The sequence below is a fragment of the Pseudopipra pipra genome, chromosome 11 (assembly GCF_036250125.1).
Source record: "Pseudopipra pipra isolate bDixPip1 chromosome 11, bDixPip1.hap1, whole genome shotgun sequence".
Taxonomy (NCBI): Eukaryota; Metazoa; Chordata; class Aves; order Passeriformes; family Pipridae; genus Pseudopipra; species Pseudopipra pipra.
Window position 1 is genome coordinate 622,981 of NC_087559.1, and position 19,139 is coordinate 642,119.

Genomic DNA, 19,139 nt, shown 5'->3' on the forward strand with positions numbered 1-19,139 from the left:
CTCGGCGCCTGCGCGCGGCCCGGCCAGGAGCGGGGGGCGGGGCTTGCCGTGAGGGAAGCCCCGGGGGGCGGGAACGGCGCTGCCCCTCAGGGACCCTTTCACCGAATACACGGACAACAGCAACGACGGTTTGCCACACCCTTCCTCACTTAACAGTGCTGAACTCTTTGTCAAACAGTGGTCGTGTCTTATCATCCACCAGCCTCAGTTCACAGCTATTCTGACTAAGGCCTACCAGTGCTGCCGCAATACTAATTCTTCCCCATCCGGTAACAGCTGCCAATTCAGTCCTCTCCTGCCCTCTGGGTGTCGAAATAACATTCCTTTATCCTTCAGCTGGAGCTTCCCAAATACCATACAGTATTCTCTTTCTCTTGAGCACATGAAAATAGTAAAACCTTGAGGAAAAATTAAGTTACTGGATTAGATATTGGGGAAGAAATCCTACCCTGTGAGGGCAGTGAGGCCCTGGCACAGGTTGTGAGGGAGGTGAGGCCCTGGCACAGGTTGCCCAGAGAAGCTGTGGCTGCCCCATCCCTGGGAGTGTCCAAGGCCAGGTTGGACCTGTGATAGTGGAAGGTGTCCCTGCCCATGGCAACGGGGCCCTTCCAACCCAAACCATTCATTTTGCTGTCTCAAGTATGTCATAACAGATACTTCTCCAAACACGGTGGTTTATAGAATCAGAGAATGCTTTGGGTTGGAAGGCACGTTAAGGATCATCTCTTTCCAGCCTCCTTACCCTGGGTAGGGATGAAGTGTGCAAAGGCAGTTTAAGCATATTCTTCTCCAGAGTCACTGCAAATTACAGTGCTAAAAGCATAAAGACAGTGCCTTTTCCTCATATGTCTCAACACCTCTTAGCAGGTTTTTCTTTTAGAATACTCAACATTCTCCAACAAGACTTAGATGAGGGATTCTTTCCTAATTTCTGCTCCTCTAGCAGCCTGTGAGGGAGAAGTGTGTACATTGTTAGAGAATGACACAAGAGAAACCATCACCTCTCAATTACATTTTTTCCCAGTAGAGCTGGAGGTGTCAGAACTGCTAGGCAGGCTTGTTTGATGGCCCTTGTGGAAAAGGAGTCACTTCCCTCGTGTTCCTTCTATGAGAGGAAAACAGCAAATTCACATCATGGAAGGAGCACATAGTTCAGATCCTGATACTGTAAAGCAGCTGTGAGCAGCACTGTGGGATTACACAGCATATATATACAATGAGGCTGGTTGTACTAACTGTAAAAAGCTGCTATTCCTCAGTGTCTGGTGCCAATCTTCCATAAAACAGAAGTGTGGGCTTTAACAGCAACTGCTTCAAACTGCCCAACTCAAAAACAGGTTCATATCTGTAAAAGAGCAGAGCTATTCAGACATCGCTGTACATAATCTTTTTTCTATACTCTTAAATCAGGACACAAACCAGAAAAGAACACAATTAAGAATCATCTCTTATGCAAAACTTCTAAAACTTTAATACTTGTTAATTCACCTCTGAACACTTACAAGTACTTAGCATGAACACACTGTAATGAAAAGAACAAACCAGTAATGTGTTTTCAGCCTCTGCTGAGCAGAGTAAGAGGCTTGAGAAATCACAGTATATTTAGAGAAGAAAAATTATTTGCAACTTCAAGTTAGTGGACAGGGAATATAATTTTGTAAATACTGTGGCAGCATAACTATGACAGTTAAATCACCTAAGAAATTCAAACACTGCCGCTCTGATGTCTCCACAGTAGACACTGGAAACATGAAGTTGTTAATATAGCTGCTAAAAGTATCTTTGTTCTCAAACAGTAACTACAGACGGTTTGCTAAGGCTGTGTGAGTTACCCCCTCAGCCAAGACAGTGGAACATTAAAATATGGATTAGAAATTTACTTGTAATTAGCACTAAGGTGAGGTAACAGGCAAGAGAATCAGTAGCACAGCATATTGTTTACTAACTGGAATTTGCTTATCAGACCATAAAAACCAGACACTGTTTTATTTTCTTCGTTTACATTTGAGCAATGGTATAAATAAGGAAACTTCAATTTGGAAATATCCCACACTAGAGAAATACTACCTCTGAACCCTTCAAGGTGACAGTCTTAGTAGTCCTGTTAGTCATTTTAAGATACATGTAAGCTTTCTACAGTTTGGTGAACTGTTACCTTCAGAGCTGCCTCAACATATTTTCTACTGTAAGCAGAGGAATAAACATTTAACTGAAAAATATAGAAGACTCAGGCCATGGAAAGCATTACTAATCCCACAACTGAATTTCAGTTTGGGTGGCAAGGAGGAGAGGTGATTTAAATAACAAGTTTTCAGAACACACAGTACAACTGGCAGCTCTCAAGTTGATCCCTGGTTTAGTATTTGTGTGACACAATTTCTGCTTAGGTTGTTTGAGTTTGGAACTGAGAGACCCAAGCTCTGTGGTGTCTGCTTTACCAAACGGCCATTCAACAAATTCTGGAGGTGTGTCTTCTTCCAGGCAGTTTACCAGAAGGACCTTCTCTCTTCTGCTCTCTCCCAGGTGCGCCGCAGCAGATACACTGCAGCGTGGAGTCCCCCCACGTTCACCCACACCGTCTGAGCTCGGCGCCAGATGTGTCCCACCCGTGACAAGGCCTGCAAGCCAAAACCAGCCAGAGAGCAGCGTTAAGACAGTAGTACTATTTTTTATTAGTCTAAATCACATCTGATGGCAATGTCAAGGGACTTTTCACACCCAGAACTGCATTTAGATGTTAGTAATTTTTGCTCAATAAATAAAACATCTGTAATGATGACAGCTTACAATTTTTTTCTCAATACATTTTCAAGTGTAAATAGGTTTGATTTTTCTCTCACAGAACATACCTTGGCAAAGCATTTCTTGTCCTGGGTAAGCAGCACAGCCCTTCCTGTCCCTGGAGTGCAGATCCGGCCCATCTCCATCAGGCAGGCTGGGTAGAGATCCCAGTTCTTCTTCTTCGACCCTATCCTGCAAGATACATTCAGATGTCCTTTGTGATCACTGAAACCAGTTCACTGACGTCGGTCTCAGACAAGGATCAGCTTATTCAGGACCACAGTTACTGTTACTTTCAAGTTGTACTTTTACCATAGGGCCTGTCACACCTTCCCAGCTAGGCCCGGTTAAGGACCTGACTGGAGAGAAGCCCAGGCCTGGCCAGGTGAGCCCATGCAGCTGTGGCAGTGAGGCACAGCACCTTTCCAGCACTCCTCACCTCTTCCCAAAGGGCATGTCTGTCACTACGATGTCCACAGAGCCAGTCCGGAGAGGCAGGTTGCAGATGTCCCACTGGATGATGTCCAAGGGAACACCCTGGACAGTGCTGCTGCAAGGGCAAAGGCAGTTACCTCAGACATGAGCACTCAGAAGGTTTTTACACTGAGGAGATCTAGAACGTTGGAAGCAGAATAAACAGGAAAATATGAACTAGACACTCCAAAGCATCAATGCAAAGTGGATTTCTCTGCATACAACGCTGCAGGAAACAGAAATCCCTTGTGCTCTTCTCACCTGTCCTTACTCTCATTTTTCCTCAGTAAGGAGCAGATGTTGTTTGCTGCTCTCTTCACAGCCTGAGGGTTGTTATCCCCTGCAATGTGGTAGCAGCCGGGCCATTCCGCAGCTCCCTAGGGGAGAATTGATAATAAGCAACATTAGCATCAACGCTGCTTGACTGAAAACACAACAAACAGAAGAATTACTCAAACATGACAAAACACAACAAAGCAACTGCAAGTGGATGGCAAGGAATTTAGAGTTCTGTAACAGATAGCTGTTACAGGTATTATGCACCTTTAAGGCTTAAAATACTTTTGGATTTAGTTTCTTCCCGCTATAGACCAGAGAAGGAAATAGGTCACTTACAAAAAGTGTATTTGTATCTGTTCAAAAGTTGGTGAGATTGGACCTTGCTATTCAGTCATTACCAAGAAGACTTACACACATTACTGAGTTACAGATACTGTTAAGTTTAATTAAGTTAAAAAAATCACAGAAGAATCACCTCTATTGGTATCGCACCTGTACCACACATGGGATCAACTATGATGTCCGTGGGCTGGGGATCACAGAGTCTGAAGAACAGAAGAAAAGATATGGTGAGAAAAGCCAAGAAAATGTGAATTTCTCTAAGGAAGGGAAAGTGAACTATTTTAATAATTCTGATTCTATCCTTTTAACAAAAAAACTTTGTGATTATTTTTTCAATACGTTAATTACCATTTTATGAGCAGCAATCCAGTGAAATTCTTTCACAAATGTGATACACTATTTTGAAGCTAGGCTAACCCAGCAAAGATTTACTTTCCTTGTCTGGGAAACCACCACTGTAACTACAAAGCACACCATGTCAGCAACTCTGCTTTTTAAATTTTTTTTCGAGAATTATCAGAAATGGCTTCTGAGGAAGCAGTGGGGAGATAAAGGGCCTAATTTCTGAAACAAAAGGACTCATTAACTGAGTATAACAGAAGGCATGCCCTGACCTGAGCATGCCGTAAGCCAGAGTCGAGCGCAGCGTCGTGGGTCCAAAGTGTGTGATATTCCGTCTGTGGAGACTCTCTTCAGTTAATGCAATCCCCACCACCACTTCATTGTTGTGAATATTCAGAAGAACCTAAAGAAAAAACCTGAACTGAGTTTCAGGAGTTTGCATAGTATGCCTGGTAAATATTTATGGGAAGTTATATGGCAATTTAAAAACCAGGAACAATGTATAAAAGAGCTTTTCTTCTTGTAGGAAAATCAAAGCCCCATTTTTATAACCATAAAGGACAGAACTTGGGAGAGCATTCACATATTCTCTCAGTCACACAGAATCTTTTACACAAGACTTCCCAAAGCGCTGTAACAATTACACTGGCTTCCTGAAAGGTTTAGTTTTTAAGTTTGGGGGAGAAGCCAAGGAAGTCCTGCAAGTCACAGTGAAGTATCTGCAAAGCAGCAATAAAATTCATATTTGTGGTGGAGACCATATTAGCATCTTGCTCCAGGGCAGTGACCAGCCCTTAATAAACCACAAGAAAAACACGTCTCTCTGTCCCTCAGAAACAGTACTCCTACCAAGGGTGTTGGTTGTGCTTTCCCAAACTCTGCTCTCCTCTGACAGGAAATAAACACTGGACAGTTACTGTTAACCCTTTCTGTTCCCTTCACCCATAAAACCAGCTTCCGGATGGAGCATCTCCTGACAACTTAGAGTGGTATTAAACAACGGAATAAGGACAGGTTCACTGAGGGTAAAAGCAAAGCAGAAGGCACTGACATTACCTTTAAATACGAAGGAGCCCAAAGGCTATAGCAGGTGGTAATACTCAGAACTCAAGCCTTTGCTGTGGCTGGGAGAGAGCTTTGCAGCCCCAGCTCAGCTGTGCTGGGTTCATCAGCTAACAAGAGGAGACAGCAGTGTTTGAACAAATTAGAGGCCCGGGGAAGGGAGAGGTGCCACACTGGGCCACTCCAGAGATTATTATCATGGATAGCCAAAGCACCAGCAACTGCTGGGATCTGAGGACACGTGTAAAGTGCCAGGGAAATGAACACTTTCAGTTCCAGAGTATCTGAAAGGCAATTTGGGGACCTCTAAGCATCAGAATTAAGAACTAAAGATTTGTACAGCAGAAACATAGGCATTTCCAAGGCACACCACCATACCTCCACATCAAAGTTCGTCATGTCAGCTTTCCACTGGAAGTGCTCCTGCACGGCTCCACCGAAGTCTCTCGCAGCCTCGTTTGATGTGAAGCTGTGCTTGTCTCCAGCTCTGTTGCACGTCACGCGGAACTTCAGCACCTTCGCCTCTCCTTCAGCTGTCTGACCATCACCAGCCTTGGTAGTACTCCCAGAACTCGCCTGCACTTCGTCCCTCGCATTCAATTGCTCATTATCCTCCTCTTCCTCCTCTCCCCCATTTTGGGATGCCACCCCTTGGGGCTTCTCTGTATCCTGGCTGCTAGCCACACCCACAGTGTTTTGGGCACAGTCCTCCTGGTCATTAGTGTCTTTTTGGTCTGCTCCTCCCTCTTCTCCACCATCATTCAGCTTCTCCTTGCTTGCAGGACTCTGCAAATTGTGTTTTTTGCGTTTTGTCTTTTTCTTTTTTAAGCTGTTGTTCAGCTCCCAAACTTTCAACGGATCGGTCCAGGGCAGCTTTTTAACCAAACCTTCCAAATCCTTTAAAGCATCTTCCTTTAACAGACAGAAGAAGATGTACTTTGAAGTCATTTAATTCCTTTAAAAGTTATCTTTTATTTTTAGGTCTCTTAAAGTAGTTTATTAAACATTAACCCACTACATCTTTAAGAAAAGCTTACAGGTTTTTGTCCAATTCTTGCCATAAAAGGAATTACACCGAAAATCACAAGACCCACAGGATTTCACAGTTTATCTCATAAAACAAACAGCTAGCAGTGCGTTAAGTGACCAAAGTGATACATCACTGTCCTATGTCTGTGACCTACAAACATGGCATCAGCTCTCATCCCAGATTTTGCCAATGCAACATATTTAACTGAAGAAATGTTAGACATCATGGCCACAGTTCCATTTACAAGCCAGAAAAGAAGAAATGGAACAACATCACAACTGAAAAACCCAACAAACTTGTTAAACAAACAGAATACTTTGACACTAGTCTTAAACTAAAAAACAGTCAAACCAAACAACACTTCAAACCCCAGAACTGACCAAAAAATGAGGAATACCTCACCTTATTTTCTTTAAATTGATAGTCTTTGAACTCTTCAACAACAACAAATAAATTATCCACTGACCGCAGACGGTGGACCTAGAGGAGATGAGAAGGCACGGTGGTACGTTACTAACCGTGTGTCATGGGGATTGTGTTTACTGTCGTTAGAATTCTGCCATCTTACATGCACGATTTTCCACTTTAGTCCCCAAGGGAGTTATCACTATACCTCTGCACTGATTTAACTTCCCCAGTTTTGACTTAATCTCCCTTTCAAACCGCTATAAAGGCGGATAGAGCTGCTGCACCCGGGCCGGCCGCGGCCTCCGACAGCGGAGCGCTCTGCTCGGAGGGGCCGTGACCCGCCGGACCGGGCAGGGCCGGGCAGGGCAGCGAGGCCGCGGCGGGGACAGCGGAGCAGGGAGCGGAGCAGGCGGCGTGCACGGACCTGCGGCAGGCTCCGGGCCGGGACCGCGAAGTAGATCTTGCCCCGGTCCCTGCTGATCCTGGAGGCCGAGCCCAGTTTCTCCTGCACCTCCTCGGCCGCCGTCTGCTCGAACCCCGTGGGCACGGTGGCGCCGATAACGGCCGCGAGCTCCGCGAGCTCCGCGCCCTCCTGGGCTGGACCCGGCCCCAGCCCCGCGTCACCGGCCGCCTCCGCCATGGCAGGCTGCCGGGGGATGGAGACCGCCGGGAACTCGGGCGGCCGCGCCGCACCGACCACGGCCACGGCCACCGCTCCCGCCGCCCCGCGCGCCGCCGCCCCCGCCCCTTCCGCTTCCGCCCGGGCGGCCCCGCCCGCGCTGCCCGCGGGTCGCTGCTCCGAGCGGGCGGGAGGTGGCGCCGCGACCCGCGGCGTGTGAGGGAGACAGTGTGGGGGAGACAGTGTGGCTGGCCCGTGCCGTGCGGGGGAGACAGTGTGGCCGGCCCGTGCCGTGTGGGGGAGCCGGTCTGGCCGGCCCGTGCCGTGCGGGGGAGACAGTGTGGCCGGCCCGTACCGTGCGTGGGAGCCGGTCTGGCCGGCCCGTGCTTCCCCCGCGCCCCTCAGCGGAGCGGCCGCCGCGGGTGCCGATCCCGGCACACGTTCCTGCCGGGCGCGCGGTGTGTGTGTGACACCGGCGGTGACGGGACAGCCGGGCAGGTTGCTGCCGCGATGGACTGCGAGCAGGCGGCTGTGACCGCACATCCAGGGAAGGCAGCAGGGTCGGTGAGGGCGGCAGCTCCATGCGCGTTCCCGCCGTGGAACGGGATCCATCGATTTACCTGGAGGAGCTGCCCGGTTCCAAAGCCAGTACAGCCCGTGGCTCTGTCCCCGCAGCCCGCGGGGTCCCGGCACGGAGCTCCCGAGCACCCGCACAGCGCGAGCCGCCGCTGCTGCCGCATCCCCTGTGCAAAGCATGCGTGGCCATTTCCTTTTTCGTTCCTTGTTATAAAAAGTGCTCAGTTCCTTCGATCATCGGGCTGCTGTCTTTAGCATGTTTCCAGCACTAGAATTTTTTTTAAAGAAAAATCTAGCAGCTAAATGTTCTTTCAGGAGGCATAGAGAGGCCACCCCAGCTATCTGCCACAGCCATGCGTGTGTCACTATGCCCAAGCGTGATCAGCCTGAAGCTGAAGAGGCACTGTTTCCCTCCTCTTTTCTTCTGGTCCCGGAGTCTTTACCTTTTCCCAGTACTGGATTGATAAATGTAAACACAACTTGTCCCTGCAGCTTCTCTGCAGATGCAGCGTGTACTGGCAGCAGCACTGTCTGTCTTCATTTCCCCCTGTGAGTTCTGGTTTCACTGTGACATTCGATGTTGAGCAGGAGGCCTGAGGCACTGCTCCTGCCATTGAGTCTTCTGAAGCATCGCTTTGCTTTCACATGCCAAGGGTGATGGAAGGTGTGGGTTTACTTGTGATTCAAGTCTGAAAATATAAGATGAAAACCGTGGAATTTGGATCATAAACATACTGGAGAAAGTTTGTGAAATGGCTTCTTCGCTGAGAACTTAAAACGTGCTAAAGCAGAGGCAGCCACAGATTTTGCACAGCTTTCTCCTGCAGCAACTCATATAGCAAGGGTGAGCTCTGTGGTTCGAGTGGGATAACGAGCTCGGGTTGCTGAGCTGCTTTCAATAGCAGAATTTTCAGCATATTTTGGTGAAGGTGTTTGCCAGACACTTAAATGGATTCCGTATGTCTGGCCTAGCAGCAGCAGCTCTGACCTTCCCAGCCTGCCTCACATGGGAAGGTGAGAAGCAGGGATCAGCCTGCTGTGCTGCTGCTCTCAAAATCTGTCCAGGCACCACTCGCAGAACGGTTTCCTGCCAGTGGCCAAGTCCTGCAGCAGCTCTCCTACTCTCCTACCTATGTTTTGGTAGGAAAGAAAATATGACAGTCTTCAAGACCAAAACAAAGCTGCATTTTTGTGTCCATTATGAACCCATTTCCCAGAACCAAGGAACCAAACTGGCTCCCAGGAGCAGCTGCAGTCAGTTAAGGAAAGCAGATGCCTGTTGGGTAGCTCTGCGAGCCCCGTTTACAGGCAGTAGCAGTTCCTGATGAGCTGGCAGCATTGATTTCATGGCTGGTTTAGTGCATACCCGAGGAAGAGCATTGCTGTCCACTTGTCTGGAAGGGGTTGTGCCCTGGGGGAGCTGGGTCTGTCAGTTTGGAATGCATGTGTCAATAGCAGGCTGGATCACGGAGGATGCTCAATGTTTCTGCACTCTTGCTCCTCAGGTTACCAATGCAGTGATGGAGATAGCAATTGTCCAGTTGACCAAAGGGTCCTAATATTATCCTGGAGTCATTATTATTTGTCTCATAATATTGACACACAACTGAAGAACATTACAATACCCCTAATTTACTAAAACCAATAACTTGTCCTGGAATTAGGACTAGACCAGGTTGCTCCAAGCCCTATCCAACCTGACCTTGAACACTTCCAGGGATGGGGCAGCCACAGCTTCTCTGGGCAACCTGTGCCAGGGCCTCCCCACCTTCACAGGGAACAATTTCTTCCTGACATCTAATCTAGTTACTTAATTTTTCCTCGAGTTTTACTATTTTCATGTGCATGAGAGAAAGATAATATTGTATGGTGTTTGGGAATCTCCAGCTGAAGGATAATGTTATTTTGACACCTAGAGGTCAGGAGGGGAGTGAATTGGCAGCTTAACTGTTACCGGATGGGGAAGAATTAGTCAGTTTGTGGCAGCACTGGTAGGCCTTAGTCAGAAGAGCTGTGAACTGAGGCTGGTGGGTGATAGGACACGACAAAGAGTTGACAAAGAGTTCACAATTTAAAGTGAGAAATTGTGTGGCAAACCCTTGTTGCTGGAGGTGTTTGGTTAACAAGGGACCATCCCACCCTTCCTGTCCCCAGCAGATTTTGCATAGGAACAAATAAGCCACAATTAGCAACTTGTGCCTGGGCAGCGTGGGTGCAGCCACTCTGGGAGGTCAGAGCTGTGATAAGGCCACAGAGGATGAGCAGCTCATTCTACAGAATGTGAGACGTGTGCTGAGAATATCAGACTGGTCGGCCTTGCTGTACTGGTTGTACACCTGTGCCCAGGGACTGAGCTTTGTCATATGTGAGGTCTGTGAAATAGGAACTGCTGAGGGAGCCTCATCAGCAAGAAACTCAGTGGGCACACATAACCTTACACCAATGAGTTTCATGAAAGCAGTGAGAGGTGTTCAAAGGCCTTGCTTAATTTTTACCAGGGGAACAGAAATTAATTTCCTGCATTGGTTTAATGAATTTGGTAGGGCATAAACAAATTTAGAGATGGCACTGAATTTCCAGTACTGAAGTGCCAAGTTATGCCTACATCTGTCTCGCCTGGAGAAACCACTTGGTTTGAGTTCATTTCAGAGCTGCAGAATGAGTTTGGTGTGAACTGGTCAGGTTTGCCTTGCAGTGACAAGAGCATGTTGTATAAATCCCATCCAGCACTTGGGTTTGCACAAGTCCTTTGAGCAAGGAAATACATTTCTTTCCAGTTCAGCCTCAGCACACAGCTGCAAAGCCTGTGCCTCCTGGGACGTACCTGTGGAGGGGCCTGACCTTCAGGAGGAGAAAAACACAAGTGGGGCTCCTCAGAGCAGCCCATGTTTTTAATAAAGCATTAAGGAGTGCTGAGATCCCTAAGCTTGCAAGGCCATCATGGATAAGCTGGAGGATAGGAAGATCTAATATTCATGATACATCATCCTAAGAAATTTACATCAAAGACAGCCTTTAAAGTGAGACAGTTAATCTTTTTCAGTGCCTGGATTTTGCTTCAGGCCATCTCAACTTTTACTTTGGACTGAAAAACATCACAATTAATCCAAACTAAACATCATGGCTAATCCAAATCCTTGGCAGCAGCCTTCATAGCAGAGTCCTGTGTGAGCTGCCACATGTCACTCCAGATGTGTTGGTTCAGTCAGCAACAGCCTGTCCACATCAGCGACGTGCAGCTGGGGCCTCTCTGATGTCTCTCATCCAAAACTTATGGAGCTTTAGGTCACAGCAGCAGCTTCTGTTGGGTTCAGTGGGGTGATATGGGTGTTGCCCGGTTTTCCTGGGCTCTGGGTTTCCCTGTTCCTGAGTCCCATCGTGCCTTGGAGGCTGCTGGGAAGGATGAAGCTGTCAGGGTGTTCAGGGTCCTGCCAGTGGAGAGTCTGGAGTGCCTGGTGGAAAAAACAGGTGTCCTTGGTTCCAGACATCCTGCACCTACTTAGCTAGGAGACGAACTGTTACCTTCACTTGTTTGTTTGGGGTGGTTTGTGGAGGCTTTATGAGTTAAACCTCAGGACCAGTGGAGTCAGTCACCTGAAATGTCCTTGTATGGAAGGAGGCATTTCAGCCCTCCTGGAAATGCTACTTTGGAATGGCTGAGAAGGAGCCAGAGTTACAGTGCCAGTCAGAGCATGAGGGTGGAAAGCATAAACGGATCAGCAGTCCTGACCTCAGGTGCCATCAGGACTCTGAGAACAGTCAACATGCTTGTTTTTCTGGGAGTTACCAGATAACTGCAAATGACTTTGTGTACCCCGAGGCAGCAGCCTGCTGCACCATGCTGCTGCCTCCAGTCCCTGCTATGGTGGAAGCACCTCCTACCTGGATTCAGTACAAGTCTGTCCTGCGTGGGCTTTTCCCTCCAGCTTGGTGCTGCTAGAGCCTTTTTTAATTTCTGGCAAGTCACAAATATGTAACATTTCCCAGCTGCCTGTCTGTCCTTGTACTAGCATGTCACAGTGCAGGACAGGGCAGGATAGCTCTTGGTTGTGGTTTCAGAACATTTTAGATCCATTTCATGGACAGCAAAAACACAGTTCAACACATTTTCTTGTGGATCTGAAGAAAATCACACACTTGTGTAGGAATGCCTGGTTTTCTATAGCCTGTGTGTTTAGCCGTAGCTCCTTTGAAATAGATATGAAAGTGTAGAGTGAATATATTTCTGGAATAATCTCATTGCCTTCACTAGATCTGTTTGAGGCTCACTTCAAGGTAACCCTGGCTCACTGTGATAGTTAAAATCAGATGAGACTCAAGAAATCATAGTCTTTGGCTCTGTTTACATCTCTTGCTGCATTCATAAAGCATCCTCCGTCTGGGGAGCTGCCTGAGCTCTCATAGCTGAGATCTGACCAGCTCACCCTTCATGGAAATATGCACTGCAGAGCACCAGTGTGGGGCTGGGCCCAGGCCTGGACATGTGGCACGAGGGCAGGAAATGGTGTGTGGCTGTTAAACCAATATTCATGTAACACAGTGTTACTGAAATGGGCTCCCAAAGTACTCCAAACTTGGGCAGCTTTTCATAGACTGTTGCTCCATTTGGCAGCTAGAGAGAAAAAGGAGGGGTGGTGGCAAAGCTGTGGCCACAGGTAGCCAAAGCCTGATGCCTTATTTGAAGGTGGATGAGCAAGATCCCATTATTGTTAAGTTTTCCTTTGATTTTGAAGGAATAGATATTTTAGAAAATTAAATTCTTTGAAAAGCATATTCAGGAAAAGAGTTGCCTGTACTGCAGCTAATGCAGATCTGGACTGTATTTTTTGCTTGTGGCAAATGGATTGGACTGGACATTTGTTCAGAGAACAGGGCAGTGGTAACTCCCAGCTCCATCCACCTGGGCTTACATTCCTGAGTTTCCCATCCTGTCATTAGGCATCTGAGTCCAGTTGCCAGGTACCTCCAGTAACTGAAAAGTCTTGTCTAGTATTGTAGGTACCTAAAAGCCACAGATACTAAGTTTCTGTCAGCAGGCATGAACATAACTGCTGAATTCCTGAAGGTGTTCATCAGTTTGTGCCCAAGGCCTGGGAAGGTTCTTAAACAAGATCTTTTCTTTCTCCAACTTGCCCATGGAAGCTGCTCCAGAGATACCGATCTCTTGCTTAAATCAAAGCATATCTACCCTTTACCCCAACCTCTCCCAGAAGAAAGATACAGAGACTTTTTGTGAGCTCTCTTTTGTTTTGTCATTTGAGTGGAGGGAGAGGGTCAGGGGAGGCACTGCAGGGTCATCCCTGTGTCCCCACAGTGGTCTCAGGAGTGCTGGAATCTGCAGGACCCATCCCAGGGATCGCAGGGGGTGTCACTCTCCTGTGCCCAGGGAGCTGCTCACCCACAGCTCCTCTCAGACTCAGCAATTATGCCCTGTATCAGCCATCAAATGGTAATTTCTCCACTTGTTCTTCACTAAAGATCTGGCATTGAGCAGGTGAAGAACCCACTGAGATGAAGTCAGCTCTGGATTGGATTTAATTGGATCAGGCTTGTTTTGTTGGAAAAGGAAAGCGAAATAATACCAGTTGGGGAAGAAATTTAAGAAATGAAATGGGGTTTGATCAGCATTTTCAAATGTAATTTAGTATATTTTGTTTTCTGAAAGCTAATGCCAAACATTATATTCTGCCTCCTAGAAGTTTTTCCTTTCTTCCTACTGCAGGCAGCCTGCGTGCTCTTGTGCCAGAACCTGTGACCTGAGGACAAGCTGAGCTGCTCTGGCTGTTGTTTTATGGGTTCAGTCCTCCACAAGCACAGCAATTTAGAAGAATTTGGAGAAGGTGAGTTTGATTTCCAGCACTGCCAAATCCATCTTGGAGGACTTTGTAACCATTGGCCTCAGAGAGGGAATTTTCAGAAATACAGAGTAGATTGTCTGTGACTTCAAACATGTTCTCTTGAAGCCATGTTTGATGTCTCAAAGGGCTGTTTCCTGGCTCCATAGACTGCTTTTAAAAATATAGTTTTGTGTTTCAATATACACACTGAGAAGTGAAATCAAAAAGCTGCCCTTCCAAAGTAAAAATGCTGTGGGCAGTATAAGAAAGCTTTTCAGGGCAAGATGCCTGTGAAGGTGCCAGGCTCTTCCCTCCTGTGACCTCTTGAAGAAAGTTCTGCTTTCAGGGGACTTTGGGTGATGGCTTTACCACTTCCTTCTCAGTGGCATTCCAGCTGTGTGCTCGCTGGTACTGGGTTTACTCTTGTGCAGTACCTCACTGCTGCTCAGAGGGTTGCCATGGCTTTACTACAGGAGTGAGGGTTAGTGTGGGGATTTGTTCAGATCACCTTTTAACCTACAGCATTTGCTTCTGACCTAACAGTCAAGTTTACTTTGAGACAACTTATTAAAAGAAAGATTCTTACACACAGAAATAAATAAAAAAGCAGGCAAAGATGAAGTAGTTTGCAATTCAGAATTTTTCATGGGATTTTAGCCTCAACTGGTGCTGGCAAAGTCTGAAGGAAGTTTGGACAGGCAGCTTGTAGTGTGAGCTGCTGACCAGTCAGACAGGGCTATTGGGATCCAGTCTTTTGTGCTGCCTCAGTGGCCTGTGTGAGGGAGGGAAGAGGTTGCACAGCTCAGATTTTTTCCTCTCCCAGTTGGGGATACAACTTCATGGTCTTGAATCTGCGTTGGCAGCCAGGGACAGGGAATGGTGACAGTGCTGGCAGAGCTGGCATGAGCTTTGACCATTGGAAAACAAATAATCCCTCCAGTTATTTTTAACAGATCTGGAAGCATAATTCAGAAGAGGGAGATATATAACCTTGTTGTGGCCCCACAATTGTTGTGTTTTCTCTTACACTCGGTGTGTCTGATTAGCTCCTACCTGAGTCCAAAAGGACACTGATGCTACAGAATATATGGCCTCAGGGAGCTACCATGGACACTGCTGAGCATCTTCAGAGTCTGCAGCTGTGTTTTACTAATGCCTTTGTTGTGAAGCTTTGTTTTCCTAACAGCTAATTTATTAGTGAGCAAATTGAGGCTTTTGCATATTAAAAGACCTGCCAAGTATCACTTAGGGGCCAGAACAGAGACTAATGAAATTATAAAGTCTCTCCCCAACATCCAAATAAAAAAGCTCTTAAAAAGTCTTTTTAATTATTCTCTGGGATGGAATGTACAAGATCTATAGTGTATTGCAATATCATAATTGCAATATCCTGATTCACCTCCGTTAACCTGTGCGTGGCCCTGCTCTGGGGACACGAGGGTCCAGGATCCATCACTCCATCACTCGGGCACGTTAAACCACACACAGGGGTTAGCTGGTGCTCCTGCTATCACTGATCTCTTGAGCTGAGAAAAATCAGTTTCAGGCTCTTTTCTGTAGAACCACGGTGCTGTCTGTGTTTCAAGCAGTGGTACATGAGTGCTGTGACCTCTTTCCTTCTGAGTCAGTGTAACCAGCACCTGTCAGTGAGGCTGCCCATACACAAGAGCTGCTGTTCCTGGCCAGTCAATTATTTCGAGCTCATTGTTAGTCACTTCTGTGGGAGAAAAGGCAGAATTATTGTAGTGCTCCACAGAGCACGGTGACATGTGAGGGGCTGTGTGTCCTGGGCATGAAGGAGCAGCGTGTGCTGCGTTCAGCAGCCTGTGGTGCAGGGAGGCTCTGCTGGCTTTACTGGGAAATCACAACTCCTTAAACAGCTGCACCTTGGCAGAAATTGGAGTGACCTTTGTGCCAATGACTCTGCTGGGAGTTTTCTTAGTCTGCATGTAACCTGTATGGGCGTTGCAGCTGGATGTGGCTGTGGACAGCTCAGCTGAATTGTCAGCTGATTTCTTCAAATATGTCCTGCTGAGATTTCAATTATGTTACTGGATGGAAATCCTTCTGTTGAGAATATTTGAAAGGAGACTGGTATGCACACAATTAAAGGATGTTTTTGGGGAGCCTGGGGTTTTGGGGTTTATTTTAAAAAAATCTATAATACTGATGTACTAATAGAAGTTCATTTCTATTATATACATAATGCTTTTAAGTGGGAAACTTGCACTGTCTTTTACCATGTGAAACAAACGGTTTGATCACCTCCTTGAATCCTATTCTGCACAAAAATTCACCTTTGGAATCCCATCCCTGTGCTTGGGGTTCAAAGCGGGAGAGCTGCTCGGAGCAGCTGTCAGGGGAGCGTGTGGACAGGGAGCTCTGCTGTGAGTCACTCTGCAAGGGGCTTTCCCTGAATGAAGGGACTGAATCTGACTTATCTTCTGTGAGCTTGTGTAACACACACACACACACACACAAACTAGATCCAGCATGCACTGCAAGATCTACCACATCCATCTGTGCCTCTTACTGGGATGTGGCAAGGACTTAACTCAGTCCAGTGAACTGTGTTCGTGGCTAACGGGGGTTGTTTTCATCTGTAGAAGCACAAGAATGTGCAAATCTGAAATCTCATTTAAAAAGTGCATTTCAAGAGAAAATATCACATGGACAGTGAGAGGTCTGAGTGCTGCAGATGTGTGAGACAGACAACAGAACCAGGTGAGAACAGTGTGCAGTGAAGGATTTACAAGAGTATCACATCCCAGCTGTGTTAACTCGGCGTTCTGTTGTGTCTGAGATCACTGGGTGACAAAACTAATGTCTTTACAAATAATTTTTCAAGGTATTTGTATATCAAGGCTAGTGAAAGCAATATAGGTAGGATATTAGGAAGAAATTTTTTACAGAGGGAGTAATCAGATGTTGGAATGGGCTGCCCAGGGAGGTGGTGGATTCACCATCTCTGGAGGTTAAGATGAGACTGGATGTGGCATCAGTGCCATGGTCTGGGAACCACAGCAGTGTTGGATCAAGGGTTGGACTTGATGATCTTGGAGGTCTTTTCCAACCTGGTTGATTCCATGATTCTGTTCTATAATATCACAATTCAGGTGATATTTCCACCTGTACTTCACTATTCCAATAAAGAAATTATGTGGGGAGAATACTTGACTCCTGCACATGGAAAGACAATGGGGAGAGAGTGAGAAGTAAAAAATGGCCTCTGTGCTTCCCCCTGGCTTGGGAATCTGAGAGGGAAGAAGAAAGACATGTGGGGGCCTGAGGAGTCAAAATGCTGATACTGCAAGGAATTTCTGCTCTGCATCTAGGCACAGTGACAAGAGGAGCTGGGAAGAGCTTTAGCTGACTTTGGGACTGCTGCCAGACTCCTGAACAATTCTGAACACATTCTTAAGTGTTCATTTTAAGGACAGAGAGAGCAGGGGAAATGACCATTTTAAATAATAAAAAAAAATGGTGATATCTTCCTTGCTTTTATAAACATCTCACATGTGAGTGGCTTTGGAGTCTGCCTGTGTTCTGAATTTGAATGTGTCTGTGGCAGTGGGACTCCTATTCCCTCCCATCGCTGCTGCAGCGACACAAGGACTCTGCAACTGTGCTCTGCTTGTGCTCTGCAGTAACAGCCTTGAGTTACTGCTAGGGGAATGCTGCATTAAACAAACTGAAAACCTAAAGCAAGGGTTCAGGCCTTGGTTGTCTCCTCTTGAGCACTTGACCACAACTTGAACAGACAGTGCATCTGAGAGCAGGTCCCTGGGACAGGTGCTGCTGAAGGGAGGACATGGCCCCTCTGAGTGTGGGCTCAAGAGCTGCCTGCCAGATGGGAGCTGTCCATGGGCCCAGCTGGGAAGTTTCTGGAGCATGGGAGGAAAATCTGTGACTTTTTCCCCTCCCATCCTCTCCCTGCCATGTCTCTTCTACGTGTGGGCAGTTGTGCTCGAATCTGTGGCTTGACTCTCACACGTGTCTCACCACGGAGCTGCCTCTTCCTCCCTGCAGGCTGAGGGACCTTTCCTTGGGCTGTCTGGGGGCAGTGCTGGCATGAGAAAGGTGCTGCTTGCAGTGCGAGCCCTCCTCTCCTACAAGTGCTGTGCAGGGAGCACCAGGGGGAGAGGCAGCCATGTGCAAAGGCTGCATTTCCTGCTACCTGTCCTGCCAGACCCAGCGGCTCCTTTGGGCCTCGGGGCTTGTACAGCTCACACAGAGACTTGTAGAGAGTTATATGTGCTTCGTGCTGCTGTGGGTGGACAGCCCTTTCTCTACTGGGAAAAGGAGTAATCCTGGATAACATGTCTGCTTGCTGCTACACCTTCACCCTAAATAATTTTAAAAAGATGATATTGGTAAGATAAAAACTCAGATTTGATAATTAAGTTTCCATTCCAAACCCACAGTCTCCAGCAGGGTCTCATGAAGTGCCACCAATCTGTATTAGTTCTTCATGCAGTTACGTGCTCTTTAGGGCCAGAGACAACCCCCTGCATGTTCTGGTTCACATGTGAACTTTTGTGTATTACTGTGCTGTGGTGAATGCTCTGTTTGAGCAGATATCATGAACAGATTCTGCAGCACTGGGTTTTTCAGAGGCTGAGCAGAGATGCCTTATGAGTTAGACAGTGTTGAACTCACTCTGTGAAATCAGCTGCAGGGAATCCAGGCTTCACTCAAGACCCAGCTTTTTAGTGTTAAATCATGGGGGTATTCTAAAGTGAAACTGGGAAAGTTGTGCAACTCTGCAGGGAGCAGAGCCCAGAACAAACTCCAGGTTTAAGTTTTCTCACTGTTTTTCTGCAATTTAGTGATTTGTCTGTTCTATATCCATGACTACATGGTCGTTAGGAGCAGACTTTTTCATCGTCTAAAATACTTGCAGCCATGGCAGTAGTTCCCAGTTTGTCAGTCTCCTGGGCTGTGGATCCCAATCCTCTGGCCAGGCCATCCTGCTCTCTAGAGCTGCCCTGCCAGCATGCTTTGCCCTGGGCTGGAGGGAATCCCTTCAGCAGGGACAGGGATTTGTCTGAGCTGCAAAACAGTGAAGCCAGAGAACCAAGACTTGTTATTTTGGAATCCTGAAACATTACAATCTTCAAACTCTTTTCATAGGGCTGGAGGATGACCCTTTGTAGGAATGAGTCCAATTTACTGCTGATCTGGCTCACTCACCCAAATTCCCGTGTGTAAGATGTTGGGTCGGAGGGTGTGGGGATCCCTCCACGGCGTTACACTCATTACCCGGTGTGCTTGTCGCTCCCGCAGTGGGCCTTGGCAGCCAGTTCTGCCTGTCACATGTCAGGTGTGTTGTATTTAAGGGCTGTGGTACAGCTTCCAGAGGACCAACAGTATCTGGTGTGTGGCTCCT

The 19,139-nt window shown here is 47.2% G+C and overlaps 2 protein-coding genes and 1 long non-coding RNA gene across 4 annotated transcripts in view; 2 read left to right on the top strand and 1 right to left on the bottom strand.

The window, feature by feature from the left end:
* Nucleotides 1–44: 44 nt before the first annotated feature.
* Nucleotides 45–2,776, top strand: LOC135420101 (uncharacterized). Its single transcript, XR_010433346.1, has 2 exons — nt 45–269; nt 2,524–2,776. It is a non-coding gene; the product is annotated as an uncharacterized LOC135420101 (long non-coding RNA).
* On the bottom strand, nt 1,447–7,460 carry THUMPD3 (THUMP domain containing 3). Of its 2 annotated transcripts, none has more exons than XM_064667098.1 (9): nt 7,143–7,460; nt 6,713–6,790; nt 5,659–6,192; nt 4,491–4,621; nt 4,010–4,079; nt 3,517–3,632; nt 3,221–3,328; nt 2,850–2,973; nt 1,447–2,618 (listed from the first exon to the last, which is right to left on the bottom strand). In XM_064667098.1, exons 1-9 carry the CDS (start codon nt 7,356–7,358, stop codon nt 2,487–2,489), a joined length of 1,509 nt encoding a protein of 502 aa, XP_064523168.1. In that variant the 5' UTR covers nt 7,359–7,460; the 3' UTR covers nt 1,447–2,486. The 2 variants fall into 2 exon arrangements, with proteins under 2 accessions (XP_064523168.1, XP_064523167.1); XM_064667097.1 differs by having other exon boundaries at nt 3,221–3,331; nt 7,143–7,437.
* Nucleotides 7,461–7,617: 157 nt separating this feature from the next.
* SRGAP3 (SLIT-ROBO Rho GTPase activating protein 3) overlaps nt 7,618–19,139 on the top strand; it is a 575,259-nt gene continuing 563,737 nt past the window's right edge. Inside the window, exons 1-2 of the mRNA XM_064667088.1 lie at nt 7,618–8,757; nt 13,636–13,753. Of these exons, the coding sequence (XP_064523158.1) occupies nt 13,705–13,753 (49 nt within the window). The 5' untranslated portion in view covers nt 7,618–8,757; nt 13,636–13,704. The remainder of the gene's footprint in view (nt 8,758–13,635; nt 13,754–19,139) is intronic.

Bases quoted from the DNA above. Each gene is read 5' to 3' on its own strand.
- THUMPD3 (XM_064667097.1), bottom strand. From the start codon at position 7,358: ATGGCGGAGGCGGCCGGTGACGCGGGGCTGGGGCCGGGTCCAGCCCAG. The intron at 6,791-7,142 runs GTCCGTGCACGC...CATCTCCTCTAG, and splicing joins CGGCCCGGAGCCTGCCGCAG to GTCCACCGTCTGCGGTCAGT. The intron at 2,619-2,849 runs GTATGTTCTGTG...TTTGGCTTGCAG, and splicing joins ACAAGAAATGCTTTGCCAAG to GCCTTGTCACGGGTGGGACA.